Here is a 24,369-nt window from a genome sequence, read left to right as displayed (position 1 = left end):
GAAAGGAGTTGTTACTTCCTTTGGAAATACTTTTCAAAATTATCCAGCCATTGGTCCTTTTTGATGCCGTCTGATTGGAATCTTGCATTTTCCTTGTATAACTGCTTATTTGACTATTTCTCAAATTAAACCTCACAATCTGAGATACATTTATGTGTGTGTGTGTGTGTGTGTGTGTGTGTGTAATAAAGCCATACTTTCTGTAATTGTCTACAGCTTGTATAGTTGCATCTTCCTAACACAGCTTCTGGAAAATGTTTTATGTTATAATGTAAAAAGAGACATAATAACATGCCAAGTTATTAATGGCACACTTCATTTGAATTATCACAGTGGCATGCCAGGAGAGTAAATACAGTGTTGTTATTCAACCCTAATTTTATGTCAGAAACTCAACTTGTTATATACTAAATTCTGTATTTTACAATCAGATGCTTGACTGCCTATGTTTATTCATACATTATAGAAACAACACAGACACAATCCTTATTGAAATTCAGGTGAAATTCATATGAATGATTGCAAAAAATGACATCTGCCATAAAGATGAAAGCACCCACTTACAGTAGATATATGACCTGAAGTAGGAAATGAGGGACAGAGAAAGTGAGGACATCCCCCTCAATTTTAACTCTTACTAGTTAGCTCTGAGTACTTCAATGGTAAAGCATATGCTTTGTGTTCCATTTATATCAAGGACATATCAAGGATAATTTATAATTCATATAAGTGGTTCTGGGAGTGGAAAGACTCTTGTCTGAAATTGTAGTGCACCATTATGCATTTCTTCAGATCATATATTCCTCTGAGAACAAAAGATGATGAGCTAGATCTACAGTTTACATGCCCATAAACCAAAAGATTTGTCATAGATGTTTAAACACTCTGCAAAGCATGATTTCTGGAATTCTTTCCCATCCCTTTTCAGCAATGGCTACATCTGTATTTTCTTCTGGATAATTTATTTATTATTTATTTATTTATTTATTTATTTATTTATTTATTTATTTATTTTATTACATTTATATACCGCCCTTTCCCGAAGGACTCAGGGCGGTTTACAGGGTGATTAAAAACAAAAATACAAAAGTTAAAAACAAATTTTAAAAATTATATTCATCCCTGAATAAGTAAAACCCCAGTTAAAATTAAAATTAAACTAAAATTCAAATTCTCAGCCTGGGCCAGAGAGCTCGAAGAGCCAGGTCTTCAGGTCCCGGCGGAATGAACAGAGGTCGGGGGCAGTCCTAAGCTCCACTGGCAGCTGGTTCCAAAGGGCAGGCACACCCACTGAGAAGGCCCTATCCCTGGGTGTCGTCCGCCGGCAATCTCTTACCGGTGGCACCCTGAGAAGACCCTCCCTGTGGGAGCGCACTGGACGAAGGGAGCTTGATGCCGGCAGCAGGTGTTCCCTCAGATATCCCGGACCCAAGCCATTTAGGGCTTTATAGGTCATCACCAGCATAATGAAATAATATGTTGCACTTGGGTGTGTCCAATCAGGATGGTGTGACACTCTCTCTCTCTCTCTCTCTCTCTCACACACACACACACACACACACACACACACACACACAGAGAGAGAGAGAGAGAGAGAGAGAGAGAGAGAGAGAGAGAGAGAGAGAGAGAGAGAGAGGTGATTTTTATCAGAATGGATGCATATTTAATGTCTCTCGCTCTCTGTGTGTATTTTTCTTCTCTCCCTGTGTCATATATTTGAGAAGCACAGGACAGATTACCTAAAGTTTGCTTTGACGCACATGAGAAGGAGGACAGAGGACATAGAATGGGGCAATCAGTAGCATTTTGAGCTGCGGTCTGTAGGGAATGCTGGTTTTCCTCTTCCTGAAGATTTCCTCAGCCATTTGCAAACTCTTTTTTTGGGTGGGGGGGTAGTTTCTCTACCCATCCACCAATTTTGATCCTGTTGTGTTTGATTTTTGGAGAATTGTTGTGTTGACAGACAGACAGTATCTCAAGCCTCTATACATAATTCCTTTCAAATATTACATTGGATTGGAAAGAATAAAAAAGAACTAACTCAAAATTACTTTACATCCCAAAAAGAAGCCTGTTTGGTAGATAATGAAGAAACAAATGAAGATACCGTAATTATATTTAAGTGATAGAGAAGAGAACTGAAGAAACAAGAAATGACCATGGAAACCAAAGAAGTGTTTGATAACAGCTTTGTGTCCTTCAGCTCCATTATTGTCAGGCAGAGTTGAAAGACTTCTCCCGTTCAGAATTAAATTGTCTCAATTATTTATTCATTGCATCAGTGTCCAATCTTTCTTCAGTAAACATAGCGTTCTCTCCTTCTCCTACTCCTCAACCTCCTTCCCTCACTTTATCCTCACAAAAGCCTTATTAAGAAAGTTAGGCTTATATCCACTTTATTTATTGACAACCTTAGATACATTTTGAGCTCTTGGGAGCAGTTTGTACATTAGAGGCCAGTAAGAAGAAATTCAGTTGAATTGTGGATGATTCACATTCTTTCTCCCTACAAGGGCACAAAAGTCTTTGCCTGGGTGTAATATGAAAGCCCTCCTTCACCTAGTAGGAAGGAGAGGTGGAATACAAATCACTGAATTTCAATGCCTTTTTTGTCATAGCTGAATTCTCACTTTTAGGGCTGGGAGGAGAGGAGCAGTGGAAAAATTCTTAAAATTGGGTGCATATCCATTCTTTGATTTTCTTATTGTGAGGTGATTGTTAAATATATGCAGATAACAATTTATCCTATCCTAATACAGTTAATATTGTTGTCCAGCCTACTACAAATTGGCCCCTCAAATATATTGAGCTACAGTTCCCAGCAGCCTCAGCCAGTACTATCACTGACTGTATGAGCTGAGTGTAATTTGTTAAACTTGTCTTTGCAGAAAATGTAATCCATATATGTCCCACATGACTTCTTTCACTTTCATGAGCTGATCTGGGGTGTATAATGGGCAGACTGTTTTGCATTTATCAACAGATATATTGAAAGTCTAAATCTGAGATCTGTGTGTACTAAAATAAAAAATGAGAACTACAGATGTGTAAATATGAGGGAGAAACATAATTGAACATGCCATTCATGGTCTCTACAATGAATATTATGCCTTTTTTCTCCAAGAAGTTCAGACCTGCCTAGATAGAACTATAATTTACTCTCTGAAGTGAATTAGGCTATGAAATAATGACATGCCCAAAGCCATCCGGTAAGTTTCATGGCTGAGCAAAAATTTGTACCCTAATCTTCCACATTCAAATTATTTTGACAAATTGCATTCTGCAAGAGGATGTAATAGTGAAACACAATTATATGAACATCATGTTTCCCCTATTTATCAACGTAGCAGAATATATCTGATAGCTCAGAAACCTCAAACATACCTGATACTATTCAATGAGGCTTGCTCATAAATGTTAAGAGTTTGACTCAGATGTGAAAACTGGATCAGTGCAAAATTCAGGAAAGTTAATACCAAAAGAATCTTCAAGTCTGAGTTTCTGTTTCTGCAGTCACCAGGAAAATGCCAAAAGGAAGCCCTCAAGGTGAACATGAATACACTCCTAGTCATGTCTGCAGCAAAGACATCAAGAGACCAACTTAATATCTTTCTCATCTGTGGAGGTGATATAGGTGTCACAAGTAGCAATGAAGTAGGCAGTGTTATCCTCCTTGAATTCTGAAACCCTTTATAAAACTGTCATGGTTAGTTAGCATCATTGCATCTTTTGCTAAGGAATTCCATAGGTTAAGTACACTTTCTTTTATCTGTGCTGACTCACCTGTCATTTTGCCTTATGAGATGACCCCAGATTCTAATATATCAAAGGAGAGAATAAAATCTTTCCCTCTACACTATCTCTAAATGTGATATAATTGTATATATATATATCTACCATATTCCTGTTTTATCTGCTCCTTTTTTAAAAAAAAAGCTAATGAGTACAAAGCATTGAATCTTTTCATAATAGGAGAATTGCTGCAGCCCTTGATCATTTTGGTTAAAAAGTATTTGGAACAGGATATATTCTGAAATCTATCTTCATCTGCTGTCCCTTTTAATGCAAAATAAATCAGCATAGGGTCCAGTAGTAGCCAACAACAGGATGCCAAAATATGCAGTTGGGATTCTGTACACTGGTGGAGGTTACTGTTTTTGCAGAAGTCCATCAAGATCTAGGTAACATGGGAATTTCTCCTTGCAAAGAATGAGTAGCCCTGTTGGTTTTATCAAGGCTGACTGCCAACTTCAAATCAACTATTAATTAAAACAGTCTCAATTTCCATATTTGATTTATAATTACCCAGCAGCTCTCCATTCTTCACTCCCCTCCCCCCACACAAAAAATCTGCAAAGTATTTAATAACTCCCCCATTTTCTTTTCTGCCATAGATAGCCATGTGAACTCACAACATAAAATGGTAAGTTCTCTACAAGGTTCAGGCACATATGAAGTGTATTTCATTCATTAGCTTGGACATTTTAATCCATGTTCACATTACTTTGACAAGATGCATTCTGAAAGGGATTGTTGGGAAAACTTTAACAATATAGAGAATATATATAATATAGAGAATATCTCATTATTTGATACATGATTATAGAGCTTCCTGGGGGTCTAGTCAATTCTGTCAAGTCAGTCAGTCATGTTCAGCCCACCTCACAAGAGTGTTGTATCCACAAGTGTTGTCCTCATTGCATTGCCTTAGGTTCTCAGAGGAAACATGGGATATAAAATGTAATATATAGATCAATAATCGGCTATGTTGCATTGTACCCAAAATGTGCAATTTTTTATTCATCCAAGATATATCATCCAATTAGAAAAAATGAAAAATATATTAGGTAGCTTTCATTGTGATGTTGGAATTCCATCTGCAGAATTGTCAATTGGTTTGGCCAAACATATGTAATGTGAATTTTAAGAACAGAAGTCAAATATATTTGAAGAGCATCTGAATGTCACAAGCAGACTAAAGCATTAGTGACAAGGCTTAGTGGTAAGGTCCATTTTTTTTCTCTCTCTACAAATATAAGATGCTGTTCCTCCAGACTGCCAATTAGAAGTATTTAGCAAAAACAATGGCCAAAGAGCCATTCCTCATACCATTTTCTTTATGTTTAGATAGATTTTATTTCTTTGTCTGGGCTTATAATCTAAGCAGGTTTGTCTAAATGCTTCTTTCTGATATTAATCCTGATAATATCCTGACTGCTTATTAATTCAATCTTGCCTTAGGGAGGAACATTCATCTTTGTTAAGTAGCTTGGCTTGGTGGTGCTCAATAGTGTGTTCCACCTTATACAAGGCTAATTTTAACATCTTCTCCCTTGAAACTTCTTATTGCCTCCAGTTTAGTTCAGATGCTTGAATTGCAATAAGGCCACCCTTTGTTCATTTATAGAAGATTCATTCCCATTCTTTCTGTGTTGCATTTCTCATGCTCATCTCCTGTTTATCTTGGGGTTTTGTGTTTCCAACAACATTTTTTCAATAGCTTTCTGCTTTCTTTGGTAAATAGTGAATGTACCGCTGATTATAAATGAGGGAATGAGTGTCAAGAAGAGGAAAATCCAGAAATGTAATGGTTCCACTACTTCACAATAGGAAACAGCTTGAAGGTCCTTTGAAGGCAGAAGAATAGCATCAGTTAATAGTGACATTCTGTGACCACCAGCATAGACCAAAGCATCTGCTATCCCATTGAGGGGCCCTTGAAATCTTTGCCTAGAGAAATGGTCATAAATATTAAATGTTAATTATGGAAATATTTACTGTCATTTTTCTTCTGAATAGCAATTGCTTAAACTGTTTGTTTTTATTGTTTATTTTATTTTGCGATTCCTGTAACTTTCAAACGAGCATTTGCACATTATGGGAAATCTTTAAAAGAGTAAAAAGTAATGGTGCCAATCTTAAAAATGACCTGTAGAAAAAGAGGATCAGCTATGGTATGTTTTATTTTTTAAAAGAAGGTCATTAAAAAGAAATTCAGATCTGCTTCTGTTAAAAAATGTTAAATCTTTAAAGCAGAATCAGCAGGACCAAACACTGGCTTTGGCCGGCTGTGCTGGCAGACAGCAACATGCATAATCTTTCTCTTCCATTCTTCTCCCCTTGAAAAAGAAAAATTCCTAATACTCTCCTGCGGTGTGGGGTCTGCTTTTTTTCCCCCAGATCAATCAAGTGTTGATCCATTGGTTATGACAGGAATTGATTGATGAGGTTGTCACCCAAGAATGATGTCATGGGCTGAGAGAGAGTGACTGCCCCAAAGTCATCCAGCTAGTTTTCATGCCTAAGGCAGGACTCGAACTCAATGTTTCCCAGTTCCTAGACTCAACTGAGTGGTGGGAGAAGAACCCTGGAATTGAATAGGATACAACTTGTGGTATAAGAGAGGAATCAGAAAGGAAAGAGGGGACAAACAAATTTTCAGTCAAAAGTCTACTAGGTATGAGGCAGGTGAAATGAAAGCGCTGTTTCGTGTTTCCACCATGATAGAAGGATTTGGAGATGCATGTTGTAAGATGTACGATAGGGCCTCAAATGATTACTAGAATGAGTAAGCAAAGTCATAAGTGAAGTAGTAATCTTTTTGATGTCATTGTTCAAGAGCTATTTAAGATTTTTATTGGTTAAAAACAGCACTTTGAATTGGGTTTTGAGTCACTGCTAAAAAAAATAGTGAGGAGGGATAGTGGTGTGCTCCATTGTTTCTGTCTCTATATACATATAAGATGCAATTCCCCAGGCTGGCAATTAGTGGTATTTAGCAAGCTTTGCAAATTACCTTGTTGTATTGTGAACTCTTCCATACTCTGTATTCATGCTAAGAAAGAGTTACTTAACAATCTACTGCAATTTGAAAGTAATCACTTTTGCTTTGAGGTTCTTACAACTTGTATGTAATTACTCTCACTTCAAACCTTTTATCTGCATTGCTACTTACAACAATTAAGATAAAGAGAAGGACATGAGCTCTGTAACGTGACCCTGTGGAAGGGAGAGCCAGATAGCTCCATGCTAGAAACAATGTCTCATGTATCAATACCTTTGGCAGAGCTATTAATAAGATGTGTCACCAGACCATCTTCCCATGGTGCACGCTGGAGACAATGCATTACTTAAACAAAAGCTTTGGTAGTAGGTCAATTATATTAATTGTAACCAAGTCATGGATAAGATGTACCACCAAGCTATCACTGAGAGTTCTGTTTACTCTCTTGTAAAAAGTATGAAAGTTGGCAAAATACTCCAAATACCAAGAACTTCAACATAGGCCTAAAGTCCTGGGAAGGTGCCATTCAGGGGCCCGATGGCTCCAGAAGACCTGCCCATTGTCATTTCATGGAATTACTGATAAGTCGAAGGATAACTCAAAGGATTGTAGTTTGGTATATCTTTCGTTTTCTTTGTAACTTTCTTAATATTTATTCAAAAAACCTTTTTTTTTTTTGCATTTGCCATGATTTGAGCCTCTAGTATTGTTCTCCAATCCCAGTTCTGATTGGTTACCAGCTGGGTATCAGTATAATAGGCCAAGACACAACTTGTAAATTAATGAAACTGATACCAAGATGACATGATTCTTAAATTTACATGGACAGCAACTGGAAGGCTACATTTTGCATCTGAATTGAGACTGGTTTCTGAATGCAGAGATAAATATGCATATTTAATTGTTTCACTTCATTTCACTTCATCTGAAAATTATGTCTCTGAGACTGAGATGAAATAGCTTTCCACTGGGTCTGGTTTGAAATCTCAACTAACCTTTCCCATGCCTAAACCAAGCATTTTATGCAGTACAATATATCGGTTAACATAAATATAGATTCTAAACAATTCTGCTACTCTACTCCATGGGCCAGCGGAAGGGGTACTTATGAAGCATCTATTGTAAATTTGTCACAGAGCATTAATTTGAGCAGTTCTTGGTCCTGTGTAATAATGTAGTCACATTTGTTTGGCTTTTCAGCAAAGACTGTTGGTGTCAAGAGTTGTATTTAGAAGGACACATTGAAGTTGAATGTCTCTACTCCCCTTTCATTTTATTTCTTGTAGTTCCCAGATTACTCTTATTTATTCCTGATGTTCACATCACTCAGGTCATATCAATGTGTCACTATTGCAGAACACCTGTGCAAAAGTCCAATGTCCCATAATCCAGCATTTTCACTGCCCACATCATTTTAAAAAAATCAGCCAAGGTTCTATCTTCCCCCTTTTTCTTCCTGTAGCTGATTTCACGGGAAAGAAAGAAGCCAAGTGCAGCAATAGTTTTGCTCCTAAGCTTGTCTGAACTCTTTTTAAAAGAAAACAAAAAAATGGGGAAAGCAGTAGTATTGATTCCTAGTAAGAGGAGAAAAAAAGACTTTAGGGAGACGGGATCATAGGGGAAAATGGCAACAACCACGTGCAAAAAAATAAATGTATGTGAGAAGGCCCAGGTTACCACTGTAAATGAAGCAAAGTCGTATTGACCTCCACCAGCGGCTTGTAAAAATGCTGCTCTTCCTAAAAATAAAATTCAACTACGCAGATCTGATCTCCAACCTATGCTATGGAGGAGACATTTTTATTTAACAATAATTTCTGAACTGTAAACAGAAAGAGGGATGGATTAATTTTTTAAAATTCCTTTAATAATACTCCCTTATTTGATGAGTTAGAACACAGACTTTTTCTCAGTTATAAATTATAATCATTACACATTCTCAGTCAATAGAGTAGATTTTCTGTTTATTCCCTTATTTGTCTTTTTAAGATTTCATCCTAGCTTTAATAGTAGGCGATTGATTGAAAAAAACTCCAGTGATTATTCAGCTGGCTGACTCCCTATCCAGCTATGGCATGAAGCTGCTGGTTGAATGCAGAAGGACGAGCAAATTGGTTCCAGAGCCTAGAAAATAAGACAGTTTGCTTTTTATTTGCCAGATGGTTGTGATTCAAGCTAATGTAATCACAAGAAATATCCCAGAAGAGCTAGAATCTGTGCTTTCGCATTTTTTTACTGTCCATAGTAGTGGCATGATGTCCTTGCTATCTTACACTTACATTAAGCTGGCATTAAACTGAATAGAAAGGTTTTTGAGCCTCACTCACGATTAACCAAATGGCAAATATCCAATGGAAAATCAAAGAAAGCATGCAAGAGCATAAAAAAGAAGAGTTAAAATGTAGAAATTTCACAGAAACTCTTTGTTTTAAAAACATATATGAATGTCCTTCATATATAATCAGTAGCAAAAGCAGCACAAACATTTGATCCCTTGTTTGCCATTAGAATATTAAACATAGTCCTCAATTTAGGACCACAATTGGGCCTGGGATTTTGGTTATAAGTCCAGGCAGTCATTAAAACCTGACTAGATTTTACAACTGTTTTTATGATAATAGTAAAGCATGTCACGTTAAGTGAGCCGTGTGGTTAAGTGAATCATGTCTTTGTTAAGTGAATCTGGCATATCCAATGGCCATTTTTTTGCCATTTTCTGCTGTGAGCTAGTTGCCAACACTTGAAATGTGGTCACATGATTGGGGTGGGTGGTGATGTTTTATGGTGGTTGGAAGTGTTTTATAGGCCACAAATCATCCTTTTCAAGACCATTGTAATTTCAAACTGGTGAGGCAACCAGTGGTTAAACTGGGACAACCTGTAATGCCAATTTCACCTTCCTACAGATTCTAACCTGTTGCATCCCCTTTCCTACTTCTTCTGTCCTCCCAAACTACCCACTTTGTAAAATCTGTCTTGATATGGAGGACCTGGAGGTATAGTAGCAAGGATTAGTCATCCCTAAGCATGTTTATTTTACTAAAACATATACAAAATATTCTGTGGTTAATGTTATGCAATCTGTTTTTCTTAAGACAGCATTGTGTGTTTTTAATAATTACTAACGTACACAAAGTAGGCATTGTGGAAGAAGCATTAACAACAGCCATTGTCAAAATGCTTGCATTTAACCCACAATAGAGGGAACGCTTATTGCCTTGTAGATTACAGTGTATTATGATGCTGTACAATTTAGAATAGCATGCTAACAGAGCACCGTGTGAAGGCGTCTTCTTTCATCTAAATTCCATTACAGTAACAAGCAGCCTTTCTCCTATTTTTCCCTAGCTATCCGTTTCCCATGATGTTCAGCAGCTGCAGCAAGAAAGACTTGGAAAACAGCTTGGAGAAAGGCGTGGGGATGTGTCTCTTCAACCTTCCAGAGGTTAAGGAATCGTTTGGTGGCCCGAAATGTGGGAACGGCTACGTAGAAGAGGGAGAAGAGTGTGACTGTGGTGAACTTGAGGTAGGAGTAACACTCTTTGTTTTAAAGGAAGACCAAGTTCATTTTGGAATATCGCACCATATTTTCATCTAGTTTCTTCAAATTTTTCATTGCAGTACTCAAATGTCTAAATAAAATTGTCATACTATTCTTTCTAAATGCCTGTGGGCTGGTGTTTCCCAAACTAGAGGCCATATCCAAGACCATGATATTCTACAAAGTTAACATTACATAAAATGGTGTTTTCAGCCTCAGCAACTCACATCAGACATGCAGAACTCAACTCCCAGAATTCCCATGGTGGTTGGGGAATTCTGGGAGTTGAAGTCCACACATAGTAAAATTATTGAAATGAGAAACATTGACATAAAGGATGGATGATCCATTATGCAGAAGAATGTTCCCTGAGCTATATTATGCAAAGGCCATTCAGTTACAGACTTGGAACAGATGGCTCTTTTGCTAATACCCTGTTTTTATTTTCTATGGCTGCACAAAACCATTTTCCCAAAATCCACTGATTTATGACTCTTCAGTATAGAGTTGTTAGCATAAAGAACATGCCAGATAAGATCCCTTTGTTTAATTTATATCTTAGCATCCATTGCCACCATACTAGGGAGTGGGGGAAATTGTTCAGATAATCAAAACTAACTATATCAGAAAATGATGGATTTGTTTTGGGGGGTTTTCCTAATACATAATAAATTGAGAGGCACTGAAATAGCAAGAAATTACTTTAGTTTTCTATGTAGTTTACTAAATTGATTGAAGTCATAAAGATTTCCTGACAGCCCACTCATTTCTTGAGGTTGACATCTCCTGCCTGATGCTTGCAAATTCATGAGAACTCAGATCTTTCTTGTTTCTTTTCTCCATCTTTTTTTTAATTTTAATTCCATTTATATCCCGCCCTTCTCCGAAGACTCAGGGCGGCTTACAAGCTTAGCAGTAGCCTTCATTCTATGTATATGCCTGCTTATTAGGGCTTTCACACACACCCCAAGCGGCATTATTACAAAGTCAGCTTAATTGCCCCCAACAATCTGGGTCCTCATTTTACCTACCTCGGAAGGATGGAAGGCTGAGTCAACCTTGAGCCTGGTGGGATGCGAACCTGCACTAATTGCAGGCAGCTGGTGTTACTTAAGGAGGCATTAGCCCACTGCTCCACCAAGGCTGTTCTTATTAATTATTAAACTTATTAATACTTTTTAAGCAAAAATATAATATTGTCATGAAACAGGTCAAACTGTGACAAATCTATTACATTAATCAAAGTTGCATTATTTCAGTAATTTAACCCAGGATCTACACATGAATATAATTCAAATCCTTGATGAGAGTGAGGTGTCCTCTGTGAAATTTCTTCTAAAACATGCATGCAAGACTCATTTTATTAATTGTTAAGCAATTCTAGGAGGCATCTTTTGTTGGTGGAGATCAAATACAAGATTTCCAAATGAACAAAACAAAAACAAAGGTATCCGGGGATCTTAGGTTTTTTTTTGGAAACTGGGACACTATGAGGGGGTGGACTGAAAATTTGATCAAGAAACCTACAGATCTTGAGTTGGTAAAATTACTTGCAGATGAAATAGGAGGGAAGTTTTCTTCTTGCAAACTTCTTAGGTGGATCTGACTGATTAAAAGTGACTGCTGCCCCAAGGAGATGTAATAGTATGTGGGAATAAACCTGGGGGTGGGGAGAGATGGTGCCTAGGAAATGGTGCGATTAAGATACAGCATAGCCAGCAGCTGTATAATGGGTGGAGAAAGAGGCTCAGAAGGGACCCTCTGATGGCGAGCGAATTTTACTTTTAGACTTGCACGATTTCATTACTGTAACATTGCAATGAAATATAATTTGATCATCTGGTTGTGTTTCCTGTCTGGTCTACCTGGGAAAGCTGACAAGAGATGCATCTTGGGTTTACTTCTTCAGTATATATTTTTTAAAATCTCTGCTTGAACAGCTAGATTTTGACTTACGACCACAATTGAGCTCAAAATTTCTGTTGCTAAGTGAGACAGGGAATTTTGCCCCATTTTTGACCTTTCTTGCCACGGTTGTTAGATGAATCACTGCCGCTGTTAATTTAGTAACACTGTTGTTAAGTGAATCTGGCTTCCCCATTGACTTTGCTTATCAGAAGGTTGCAAAAAGGGGATCACGTGACACACACACACACACACACACGGGATGCTGCAACCGTCAGTTGCCCAAGCATCTAAATTTTTATCACATGACCGTGGGGATGTTGGAATAGTTCTAAGTGTGAAAAATGGTCATAAGTCACTTTTTTCAGTGCCATTATAACTTCGAATAATCAATAAATGTGCAGAAATGTTGTTGAATGCTTATAAACTGCTTCCTTTCTGTAAAGGAAAGGAACTAGGTAGAATTTACAGTGAAGCTAATTTCAACTCAGGATTGGAAGAAACGTCTTAATGATAAAAAGAAATGTTTGAGTGAAGTGGATTTCCTTGAGCATTTATGGATTCTCTCTTGCTGGTACATTTAAGTAGAGGCTGAACAGCCATCTGTTCAGTATGCTGTCATTGTTAGATTTCTAGATCCTTTCAACTCCAAACATTCCAATTTATATATTGATCAGGTTAATACCTGGTGCAATTAGCCAGATTCTCTGCAATTACCATAACTAGGAGCAAATAAGAGCCACTTTAAAAACAAAAACTTCTGTATAAAGCCAATGTATACATGACAATTAAATCAGAAAAAACAAACAAAGCAGGACAAAAAGCAATGGATGGAAACTAGTCAAGGAGAGAAGCAACCTAGAACTAAGGAGAAACTTCCTGACAGTTAGAACAACTAACCAGTGGAACCACTACCTCCAGAAGTGGTGAATGCTCCAACACTGGAAGTTTTTAAGAAGAGACTGGACAGCCATTTGTATGAGATGGTATAGGGCACAGGTAGGCAACCTCGGCTCTTTTATGACTCATGGACCAACTCCCAGAATTCCTGAGTCAGCTACCCCTGGTATAGGGTTTCCTGCCTGAGCAGGGGGTTGGACTAGAAGACCTCCAAGGTCCTTCCAACTACTACTACTTATTATTATTATTATTATTATTATTATTATTATTATTATTATTATTATTATTATTATTATTATTATTATTATTATTATTATTATTATTATTTCTGCCTGTTCTGTCGCTTCTTATAGGCCTTGTGCAATATCCCAATCTTCAAAAAGATTCCAGAAGGCTACAGTAAGTATGTCAGGGAGTTGTGGAGATTTGATCTCTACCAGAGGCTCTTCCATAGCTCTTCTACCAATGAAAAACAACATTTATGGGCCTCCAGACGAAAGTATAGGACGGGGTATTACTAACAGTTTTTCTTGAGATGCCTGATTAAGACAAACAGTTATGGTTGGAAAAAGCAGTCCCTCAAGTATGTGCAAGTCCAGCCCAGTGGAGATTTTCTAGATATCTTCACTTTTAACCAAAGCTGACAATGTCAACTGAAGCTGATACTACACTGACAGACAGTGCAGTACCCAGAGTACAGATGGAAAGTACTCACAATATGCTTATATTTCATAATATGCCCATGTTTGGGAGATTTGGTTTTTCTTTCTTAAAACTCCCTTAAATATTTGCCGAAATACTACAACTCTGAAAGCAGCCAAGGCCTGTGTGCTTTCACCTGGCTTCCACAGTTTAATTCTGTGTATGTTGTTGATAGAGAGGGACACAGTGGCTCAGTGGGTTAGGATGCTGAGCTTGTTGAACAGAAGGTCGGCAGTTTGGCGGGTCGAATCCCAAGTGCTGCATAACAGAGTGAGCGCCTGTTACTCGTCCCAGCTTCTGCCAACCTAGCAATTCAAAAGCACGTAAAAATGCAAGTAGAAAAATAGGAACCACTACTGTGGGAAGGTAACAGCGTTCCGTGTGCCTTTGGTGTCTAGTCATGCCGGCCACATGACCACGGAGACGTCCTCGGACAAGCGCTAGCTCTTCGGCTTTGAAACAGAGATGAGCACCGGCCCCTAGAGTTGGAAACGACTAGCACGCATGTGCAGGGAAACCTTTACCTTTACCTATGTTGTTGATGACTAGGACTATTCTGTATGTGAAGCTGGGTGCCCCTTTGCACAGCACCCTGCCTTGAGGTGACTAAATTTATAGGAATTCAAGAGTTTTTAAACGAAAGATCTCCTTAAATTTTTGGGGGGAAAATTGTATTCTTGAAGATAAAATGCTACATTTCTGTTATCCTTCTGTAAAAGAACAGAACATTTGATTCTATTTGTAAAAGCAGTTGCATAGGTTTTCACGACTAATTATGAATTAGATTTTTTTGTGTATTCATCTTTCTGCTTATGCTTGGACAACCATCAGTGGTGGGATCATCACTAATGAAACATAGCTTCTCCCATATATATTTTTTCACTAATGTTATATTGGATACAACCTAGATGCAATTCTGTGAGTTCCTACAGTATATGTTAAATAAGGAATTATTGCTCATAGATTAAAAAGTGCATTAAATCTGAATGATGTTAAGTTTCTTCAGTTTCCTTTCATAAATAGTGCACAATAGTTCATGCAGATATGGATTTCAGATTAAAATTTATGTTGCTGCTTTCGTTGGGTTTTTTTAAGGCAGTTTTGCCTACAGTATGCTCAACAGATATTACTCCTCTTTTTGGTACCAATATAGCAGAAAAAAAATCTTGCTATATGACCAGGCAGAGAGCTTTGCACCATATCCTATATGAGAGAGAGAGAGAGAGAGAGAGAGAGAGAGAGAGAGAGAGAGAGAGAGAGAGAGAGAGAGAGAGAGATTTACTTGTTGCCATTAAATAGTCAATGTTAACCTCTTGATTTCAAGTTTTAAAAGTGATAGCAAATATTCAATTTTTCAGCACTGTTTATGAGCATCAGTTCTATCTCTTTAGTTGCATAATTTATTCAAGTGTGTTGATTTGAACAACATGCCATCTGAAAAAGCTACTGGAATAATCAATCTTTACCTATATCTATCGATTGAAAATGTTGAGCATATTTGTTCTTCATTCCAGGTAAAAGACTTTTCACAAACCAACTCTGAAAATTTTCTGTCCCTATTCTTTTAAGCATCTGCAACAGGATCAGTTAGCCGTATCTTCTTTTTTTCCTTAAGGTCTGCAAAATATAATAAAAGTAATAACTTGTGTTCCTCCTTCTGACCTAGTTGCTATTTTATGTTATGATTTCAGTATGAGAGATTTCTTATTTGTTCAGTCAGATGGAGTTAAAAGTTGAGTAGTAGTTTTATCTATAGCTATTTTGGTGAGGTCCTCGGGGACCTGATGTTCAGGGATCATCAATCTAACTCACTTCCTTCTGACTTCAACCTTGGAAACAAATCCATTTTTTTCTGAGAGTTCTTATTGGTTCAAACTACAGCAACAAAATATTTATGATCTTATGTGTAGGGAGAAGTACCACAATTAAATTGTGCTCCCTGGATCGTTAATGTATTTGTTAGACAATAGCACAGATTATATTTGCAACCAATCTTTTATTAGATTCAGACCTAAGATTTAAAACTATATATCTACAGTAGACAGAATGTACAGCTGAGGCCAGATCTTCAGGTAAACATAACTATTCTTTTGAAGTAATATCATATCAGTGGTATATTCATTCTCAAGTCAATTACTATATCCACACCCATCATTTATGTTTCTTTTTAATTAACTCTTGATTAATTTATTAACTGGCAAACATTTATAGTTTAAAATGCCCTTCACTAACCTTTTGCTAACTTGATGCTCCATGAGAACCCTTCAAATACCAAAGCACTTTCCCCCCCTTTTTGATACAAAGCCTTGCATAGCCACACCACACCACGGATTAGATTCGACTAAAATGGATTTGGGTAATTTCTGTTAGGTGTGTTGTAAAAATTAATCATTACATACTATGTTCTGTTATCGAAACCATTATTTTGAAGCGTAATATGATTTGTTTGGGTAAAATGTGATTTTTGAACACAACAATTTTTGAACACAACAATTCAGTGTGTTGAACCCAACCTGTACATCACTGGTGGCTAACTACCTGACTGTTAGCAAAGAGATTGTTTGGCTACCTTCTTCAGCCTTCCAATGGGATAGATGGCACTTATAGTCATGAATGAGATTTATAGACAAATGTCCTCGTGATAAGAAAACTAAAAGTAAATGGCATATTATAGCTGTCTCCACTTCTCAATTTGGGTGGCATCTGGGATTCAGAAGAGAGTGTGTACTTATACCCTCCCCCTTCATAGACATTTATATGTGATAATTTTGAATCCAAGATGCCACCCAAATTGTAGTTTTTCATGGAATTATAGAAGCTGTTTCAGATTATATTACCTACTGCAGAAACTGGGAAGAACAGAAGGAATTTGCTATACTTTTTTTGAAATCTCAATGGAAGGGGAAAAGGTGATCCTACAATCCTTAATCTAACTAAACCAATTACCATTCCCTGTGACTTTTGAGGTACTTGAACTGTGAAAGTGAAAAACCATACCAAATAAATAAAGAAGAAATAGGAAGGGCAGTACATGGGAAAGATTATTTTGGATTGTAAAAGCTTTGGAAATGAATAGCTACTATTATTATAGAAAACTCTACAACCCATTTCAACAGATGGCATTATATTATACACGTACAACAAAATGAAAATGAGAAGACCTTATCGAAGTAAGTAGTATTTCTAAGGTGAAAACAAAGGTTAGAACAGATTACTAAGCTAACAATATGTTACCATGCAAGAAAGGTTAATGTCCTTTCAAATTGCATTATCAACTGTATCATTTCCAAGACACTTGAACCAATAATATGACTCTGCTCAGTCTAGAGAACTATGCCAGTTCTGATCAATACAAAATAAACGGAAAGCAATTCAGGGAGAGCAAAAATAGTGATAAAGTTCTAGAATAGAAGATCTGGTTCTCAGTGAGAGAAAAAAACTTAGGGAGATACTACTCGTTGTAGCTTAAATTACTTGAAGTTTAATTTTTAATATGAAGTGGGATACAATACATACATACATACATACATACACTTGAAGTGATCCAAATAGGCCCAGAACTAGTTCAAAGAAAGTATAAATTAATATAATATCCTTAACTCCTTTTTTAAAAAAAATAGCTCCATAATATTTTTATTTTATTTTATTTTATTTTTTATTTATTTTATTTTATTTTTTATTTATTTTATTTTATTTTTTATTTATTTTATTTTATTTTTTTTTATTTTATTTTTATTTTCCTGGGCTCCAAGATCACTGCAGATGGGGACTGTAGCCAAGAAATTAAAAGACGCTCGCTCCTGGGGAGGAAAGCCATGGCAAATCTAGACAGCACACTAAAAAGCAGAGACATCACCCTGTCAACAAAAGTGCGTATAGTCAAGGCTATGGTCTTCCCAGTTGCAATGTATGGCAGTGAAAGTTGGACCATAAGAAAGGCTGAGCGCCAAAGAATTGAGGCCTTTGAACTATGGTGCTGGAGAAGACTCCTGCAAGTCCCTTGGACTGCAAGGCGATCAAACCGGTCAGTCCTAGAGGAGATCAATCCTGACTGCCCTTTAGAAGGCCAGATCCCGAAGCTAAAACTCAAATACTTTGGCCACCTAATGAGAAGAAAGGACTCACTGGAGAAGAGCCTAATGCTGGGAAATATCGAGGGCAATAGAAGAAGGGGACGACAGAGAATGAGGTGGCTGGATGGAGTCACTGAAGCAGTAGGTGTGAGCTTAAATGGACTCCAGAAGATGGTAGAGGACAGGAAGGCCTGGAGGAATGTTGTCCATAGGGTCGCGATGGGTCGGACACGACTTCGCAGCTAACAACAACAATATTTTTTTAAAATATTAAAAGAATTACAGGAAATAAAGTTAGAAGATCAGTTGCCAGTAAACAAAGAACAAGAGTTTTTATTAGCTTGAATAATCTCAGCCTTATAAACTTTAGTTATTAATGGCTTTATAGGGAAGGCTGGCAGAAATATTGCTTTGGTTCGTACTTTTAAATGGCTCTTATGAAAGAATAGTATTGCAAGTATTGCTACTATTGCTAGTATTGCAATCTGTTCATAATATAGTGGGATTGGTATAGAAATAACTTCTCCGTTTATTGGTTTTTATTGGTTCTTTGCCCTTTATATGATTGTGACCCCTTGCCAAACAAGAGTTATTGTTGCAGAAATAGTGGGAACTGCTTGGATAGTCTCAATAACATGTGCTGGTTCATAAAATTAGTGATGCAGTGAAATTCCCACCATAATGGGATACCACCAACACCATCAAGCATTTCCAATGTTTGTTCATGCTATTATTTCTTAAAAACTAAAATAAAGATACGTTAGGAATGTTTTTTATTGCTGGATGAAGAATTGACTGTCATATAGAAACTCAAGGGCATGTATGTAGCACTTGATCCATTGTGAGGTCTAGAGCTGAGAGAGAAAGTCCAAAGTTAGCACAAAGTTAACCATGGCTAAAGATGGACTTACACCTTGGTCTCTTCTGTACCATCCTAGCTACTATGCCATGTTGACTCTTAGGAATAGGATCTCTTGGTAGGATATCACCAATAGCACATTTAAGAAAAGAAAAAGTAAGATGAGGCAAGGACAATCCTGAAATCTATGGACTTGACAAATTAATCCAGTACTTAGCCTGAATTTTATTTAATTCTGTCCTTAGTATCAAGTCATCCTGCACACTGAGACTGTATTTGTTACAAACTTCATTGTGAGATGCAACACTATACTATGATTGGGTTTTTTTCCCCCCCATTTAGGAATGTACGAACCAATGCTGTAATGCTACAACCTGTACTTTAAGGCCAGGAGCAATGTGTGCACACGGACTTTGCTGTGAAGATTGCAAGGTGAATGTTTGATCATTCTTCATTTGGGATGGGCAGGAATTCATAGTAATGTTTTTGATGGTACAGTTATTCAAGGCTGGGGTGTTTGTGTTGGTTCAGATATTTAAGGCTGGGGCATAGGTGTGTTTTCAATAGAATTCTTTGTGTTCCTGTCTTGTAATGATGAAAATTTGGGGGAAGACTATTTTTTAAAGAAAGAAGCCAGCATATCTTCTCCTATAACACAGTGTGTATTTTTTCATATCCTTTGCTGCTAGTATTAATAGATGGAGCCCTATATGTGTATGCCTACCAGGGCAGAGTTCTTTCAGGTTTAAGGTGTGTATTTCTGTCTGATGCAGAACATCAAAGCCCTGTACTTGCATTTTAATGAGGAATGAAGGCAGGCCTTTGAAAGTAAGCCATAAACAATTCTGCAGTATATCAATGAGAGGCATATAAAGCACTCTTCCACCTCTCATGCTGTGTTTAATAGATGCCTGGTACAGAATCTTAGGAAGAGAGAAAGACAACTTTAGCCATAGCATAAAAGCCACAATATAATACATTTTATTCTTTGAAACTGAACCCCTTTTTTTTCCCCAAAAAAAGCTGAGGCCAGCAGGGATTTTATGCAGGGGTACCAGTAATTCCTGTGATCTTCCTGAATTCTGTACTGGAAGCAATCCTCATTGCCCAGCCAACGTTTACTTGCATGATGGGCACTCTTGCTATGGGGTAGACGGGTACTGCTATAACGGGATGTGCCAGACTCATGAACAGCAGTGCATCACCCTCTGGGGACCAGGTGAGCTTGAATACTTGAACTTTAATTTTTTTTCCTCTAGATATTTATTCACACAAACAAATTAGCACTGGCCTTTGGAGGAGGCATGTAATGATTTCTTACCTCTCAGAATTCATGACCGCAGAACAAATCTTTCCTGCTGCATTTCAAAACCACATGCCAATCCTTTCCTCAAGCTGATAGTCAGCGATGCATCCCTGTTGATGCAAGTAAGTTGGTAAAGGGTATGACTGAAGAATACTATTAAAATATGCAAAGAATGGCATTTTCTAATTCAATTAACCTTCTTGCCTTAGTGTACATAGAAGCTCTATCAACCTATTAAGCTTAAATGATTGTTACCACACCATTCTCTGACTATCTCTTGCTCCCAGATGTTTTGGGTACATAAGCTTCCAACCAGCATGGAGCTGTGGTTCCAACATATTGAATGACAGGCTCTAGCCTGGAGAAGGCTAAAAGTGATCTTTCAGAAGTCGTCTCAGTCTTCCAGAAGTATCAGTTATAGCTCTGTATATGTCAGCATGTGTTCTGCCAAAATGAGCCAGGGGTTTTTTTGTTTTTGTTTTTTTGGCTGGGTCATGGCCATAGGTCTCACTTCAGACCTGTGCAGTTAGTTAAACATTACATGGAGATTCCCAGTTACCATCATTGTCCTTATTTGTATCACCTGAGAACAGCTGCATCCTTTCCTGAATAAAGGTTGACTTGCTTTGCTGAAAGTTACTTAGCTGTAAAATGCAAATACTTTCCTACTTCCTCTTAGAAGTAATTACTATTATGTTAGCTTAAGCACTTAGAGATTTCTGGGATGACAGCCACTCTGTAAGTGCACAGCATTAACTCTGAAAACATAAATCATAGCTGAAGGTGAATTAGGATGAAATGGTGCCACCAAATGTATTTTCATCAGACTGGGAACCAACCTCAACCATTATCTGGCTTTCACTGATAAAGTAATCTAAATCAAGAACAGAGGAAGTGCATTAGAAAACTGCATATCCATCCACTCCAATCTTTTTGCTGTTGTAGTTCTGCACCATCCCTTTTCCAACATTTCAGTCATTTGCTACAGTATGTTACTTTTTTCTGCAGTCAGTGCTTTTGACAACAGAATACTGCCAAATGGGGAAATTAGAATGCAAAATGATGACTGCGAGTAGCGAGGTCCTAAAAAGGCAATTAGGTGATGAAGTAAGAAATTTAATTTAAATAGTATAAGGTTACTTGGATTTCAAGAATCCTTCTGAGAGAAGGTCAGAAGAAAGACTTCAAGAACTAAGTAGTTTGTTCTTTTCAGTCAATTTCACTGTATAATTTAACTTCAATTCCTATAGTATTCACTAAAATGCATTTTTTACCAGTTGCTGGTGTTGCTAATGATGATGGTGATGATGCGCAGAATAACTGTAGCTTTATTGTATTGTATTTTTATTAGGGAACAGGTGAGGCTCAAATGAGGGTGCTGCAGAAATTTGGAGTTGAAGAGCAAGTAGAGAAAGTAGAAAAATTAACTTGTGAATAAAGTTTCCGTGCAGCAGATTGTTAAGAAGTTATCTGAAAAATCTTTTTGCATCCAATTGAAGATATACAGTAATTTCAAATTTTCCATTATGCTCAAAAATTTCTACTAAGATTTACAGTTGTTCTCATGATTTAAAAATGTTTCATATTGTTGTATACCATAACATTATATCTATTTAAAAAAAACAATAACATTAACATTGTAATTTATTTCAATAAAACATTATAGTAGAAAGAATGTTTTATATGCTATAAAGAATCTCATGTTAAAGAAATATTTCACAAACTGAATTCAGGACAAATCTGTGTTACATAAGAAAAGTCCTATTCTTTTTCTTCTGCAATCTCTGCCTTTAAATTAAAATGAAACTTTTTAACCCTTCATTCCTATAAAGTTGCATTGCCATAACTGTGACCTATTTATAGTAATATGACTGATGGTTATGTAGAGTAGAATGCATTTGGATATTATCTACTCCTTTTATTGGCATTTCCAGGAGGTGCTTAGATATGCAGATATCTAAGTGAGAGAAATATTGATTTTTCCGAGAGAAAAGAAGCCTCAACCTTTAACAAACGGGGACTTTCTAAGCCTGCAGAGAAATGAATCCTTACTTTAAATTCATGAAATCGAATGAGGGTCCTGTACTTGTTTTAATGGGAATAGTTATGATGATGACTAAATACTATCGTCAATATTGTGATATGACAGTCACAGATAGAAATGTACGGTATGTTGTTTACTATGAGAATCAGTTGTCAGGATAAAATATAAGACAAACACACACAAAATCCCACAAACACACACCGGATTCTTTAACCATTCATTTGGCTATATATCTCTGCCTATATATTCTGGGTTTTGTTTCGGTTTTTTGCCTTTTTTGAAATTAACACCCAAAGTACCCTATAGTACTTTTATAAAGAATAGGGAAGCTTTTATGAAATTCCAGAAGGCATGTGTTCTGCCATGCCTAAAGAACAGTCCTACTGTTCTGTACCAGCCTGCTACCGGCCCTGCAGAAAAGGCAGGGACAACCCCTTTAGAAACGGCAAGAGGCTGGAATTACGCCTGCCAAATTTATTCACATAAAACAGAGTAAGACAAGACACCAACCATAAAACACAAGCTAAGAAGCAGGAACAATCCAAGCGGTTGCCTTCAGCAAACCAGCCCTCCCACACATTCCCCTTAAATACAGTTCAGGGCGTGGCCTCTCTGTGCCTCCTTCCGAGGTGCCCCATTGCCTTCCTCTGTTTACTCCTGACTGACTGCCTCCTGCGTCGGGCATCCTTGAACAGGGCCAGCTGTGGGTCATCTTCATCCATGCTGTCAGGCTCACACAGCTGGGTCTGCATCGTGACCAGATGAGAGGGGCCTTGCTGGGGGCTCTCATCAAGCTGTCCAATCCCCTCAGCAAGCTCTTCAACACCCCCCTCCTCCTCCTCTGAGTCGTCCGACCCAACTGCCGAACCCACAGGCTGACCCTGAATCACAACACCTTTGGTTTTTAGCCCAATTGTTCTGAAACAGGAAAACAAACATATCTATCATCACAAGAGTCTTCCTACAACTAGTATCTAGATGCCCATTTATTCCTATCCTCCCTTTTCCGCCTTTTAATCAGTTATCTAGCCATAAGAGAACCTGCCACTGTAACCCATAACTATTCAAGAATTTTTAGTGACAAAAGCTGTTGAAGAACTAAATGTGCCATGTCAAATGGATCCTCTATATATACATGCCTATTTATTTATGTATTTATTTATTTTTATCCTACCTTTACTGTTTTTATTAAAATAGAATATATGGTTTTATATTGAGAGTGTTATGTTTATAAAAGGTAAAGGTAAAGGTTCCCCCGCACATGCGTGCTAGTCGTTTCTGACTCTAGGGGCCGGTGCTCATCTCCATTTCAAAGCCAAAGAGCCAGTGCTTGTCTGAGGATGTATCCGTGGTCATGTGACCAGCATGACTAGACGCCAAAGGCGCACGGAACGCTGTTACCTTCCCACTGTAGTGGTCCCTATTTTTCTAGTTGCATTTTTACGTGCTTTCGAACTGCTAGGTTGGCAGAAGCTGGGACGAGTAACAGGCGCTCACTCTGTTACGTGGCACTTGGGATTCTCTAATAATTCCCCATTCTCCCCTATTTCTCATTCTCCAGGCAAAGCAGAGAGCAATTGGGATGGGGAAAGGAATAGCAACAGCAGCAGCCCCAGCCCACCAAGCTTCTCAGTTCCTGCTTCATACAGAAGGGAGCATTTAGCCTAGCTAGTGTGGAGATGGCTTAACTGGGCATTGGCTGCACACTGGCCAAACTGGTGACAACTACTGTGCTATGGCTGGAGCAGACCCTGAAGACACATAGTGTGTGGCAAGCCAGGAGAAGAAAGTCCCTTCACCATGACTCTCAGCAGCGTCTGCCACAGCCGAATGCTTATCTAACATGCAGTTGCAAGTATGAAAAAGTAACCAACCTTTGTAGGGCAATCAGTTTAATTAAAAAGATGGCTAGATTCAATAATTGAGTATGCCTTTAAATAATGGTGACAATTTAGGCTAGCTCTGGCTAATATAAATCTCATAAGCCTTGACTCCCCTTTTCATGAAAAGTAATTGTTCAGTTACAAAAGATCAAGATGATAATGGAGGGTAAAAAGAGTTTAAAAAAACCCTCAGACTGAGCTTAAACTGAGCAGATGATTCTGGAATGTGCAGAATGCATATGGGTAAATATACTTGTATTAAGCAAAGGCTTCCAAAGAGCACATTAGCTCTATGCCCTTTTGAAGATAACCAAGAACTGGTCAGCAAATTAAAAAAAAAAGAGTAGTTGATTCATCAGGCTTGTAAAAAAA

General features: G+C 37.6%; 1 protein-coding gene across 1 annotated transcript in view; it reads left to right on the top strand.

Moving 5' to 3' along the window:
* Positions 1-24,369, top strand: part of ADAM12 (ADAM metallopeptidase domain 12) — a 308,768-nt gene that overhangs the window by 243,410 nt on the left and 40,989 nt on the right. Inside the window, exons 12-14 of the mRNA XM_081329681.1 lie at positions 10,133-10,310; positions 19,107-19,196; positions 19,788-19,983. Of these exons, the coding sequence (XP_081185807.1) occupies positions 10,133-10,310; positions 19,107-19,196; positions 19,788-19,983 (464 nt within the window). The remainder of the gene's footprint in view (positions 1-10,132; positions 10,311-19,106; positions 19,197-19,787; positions 19,984-24,369) is intronic.

The sequence above is a fragment of the Vipera berus genome, assembly GCF_964194415.1.
Source record: "Vipera berus genome assembly, chromosome: 5".
Classification (NCBI taxonomy): Eukaryota; Metazoa; Chordata; class Lepidosauria; order Squamata; family Viperidae; genus Vipera; species Vipera berus.
Note: the sequence above shows the minus strand (reverse complement) of the source record. Positions and strands in the feature narration are given on the sequence as shown.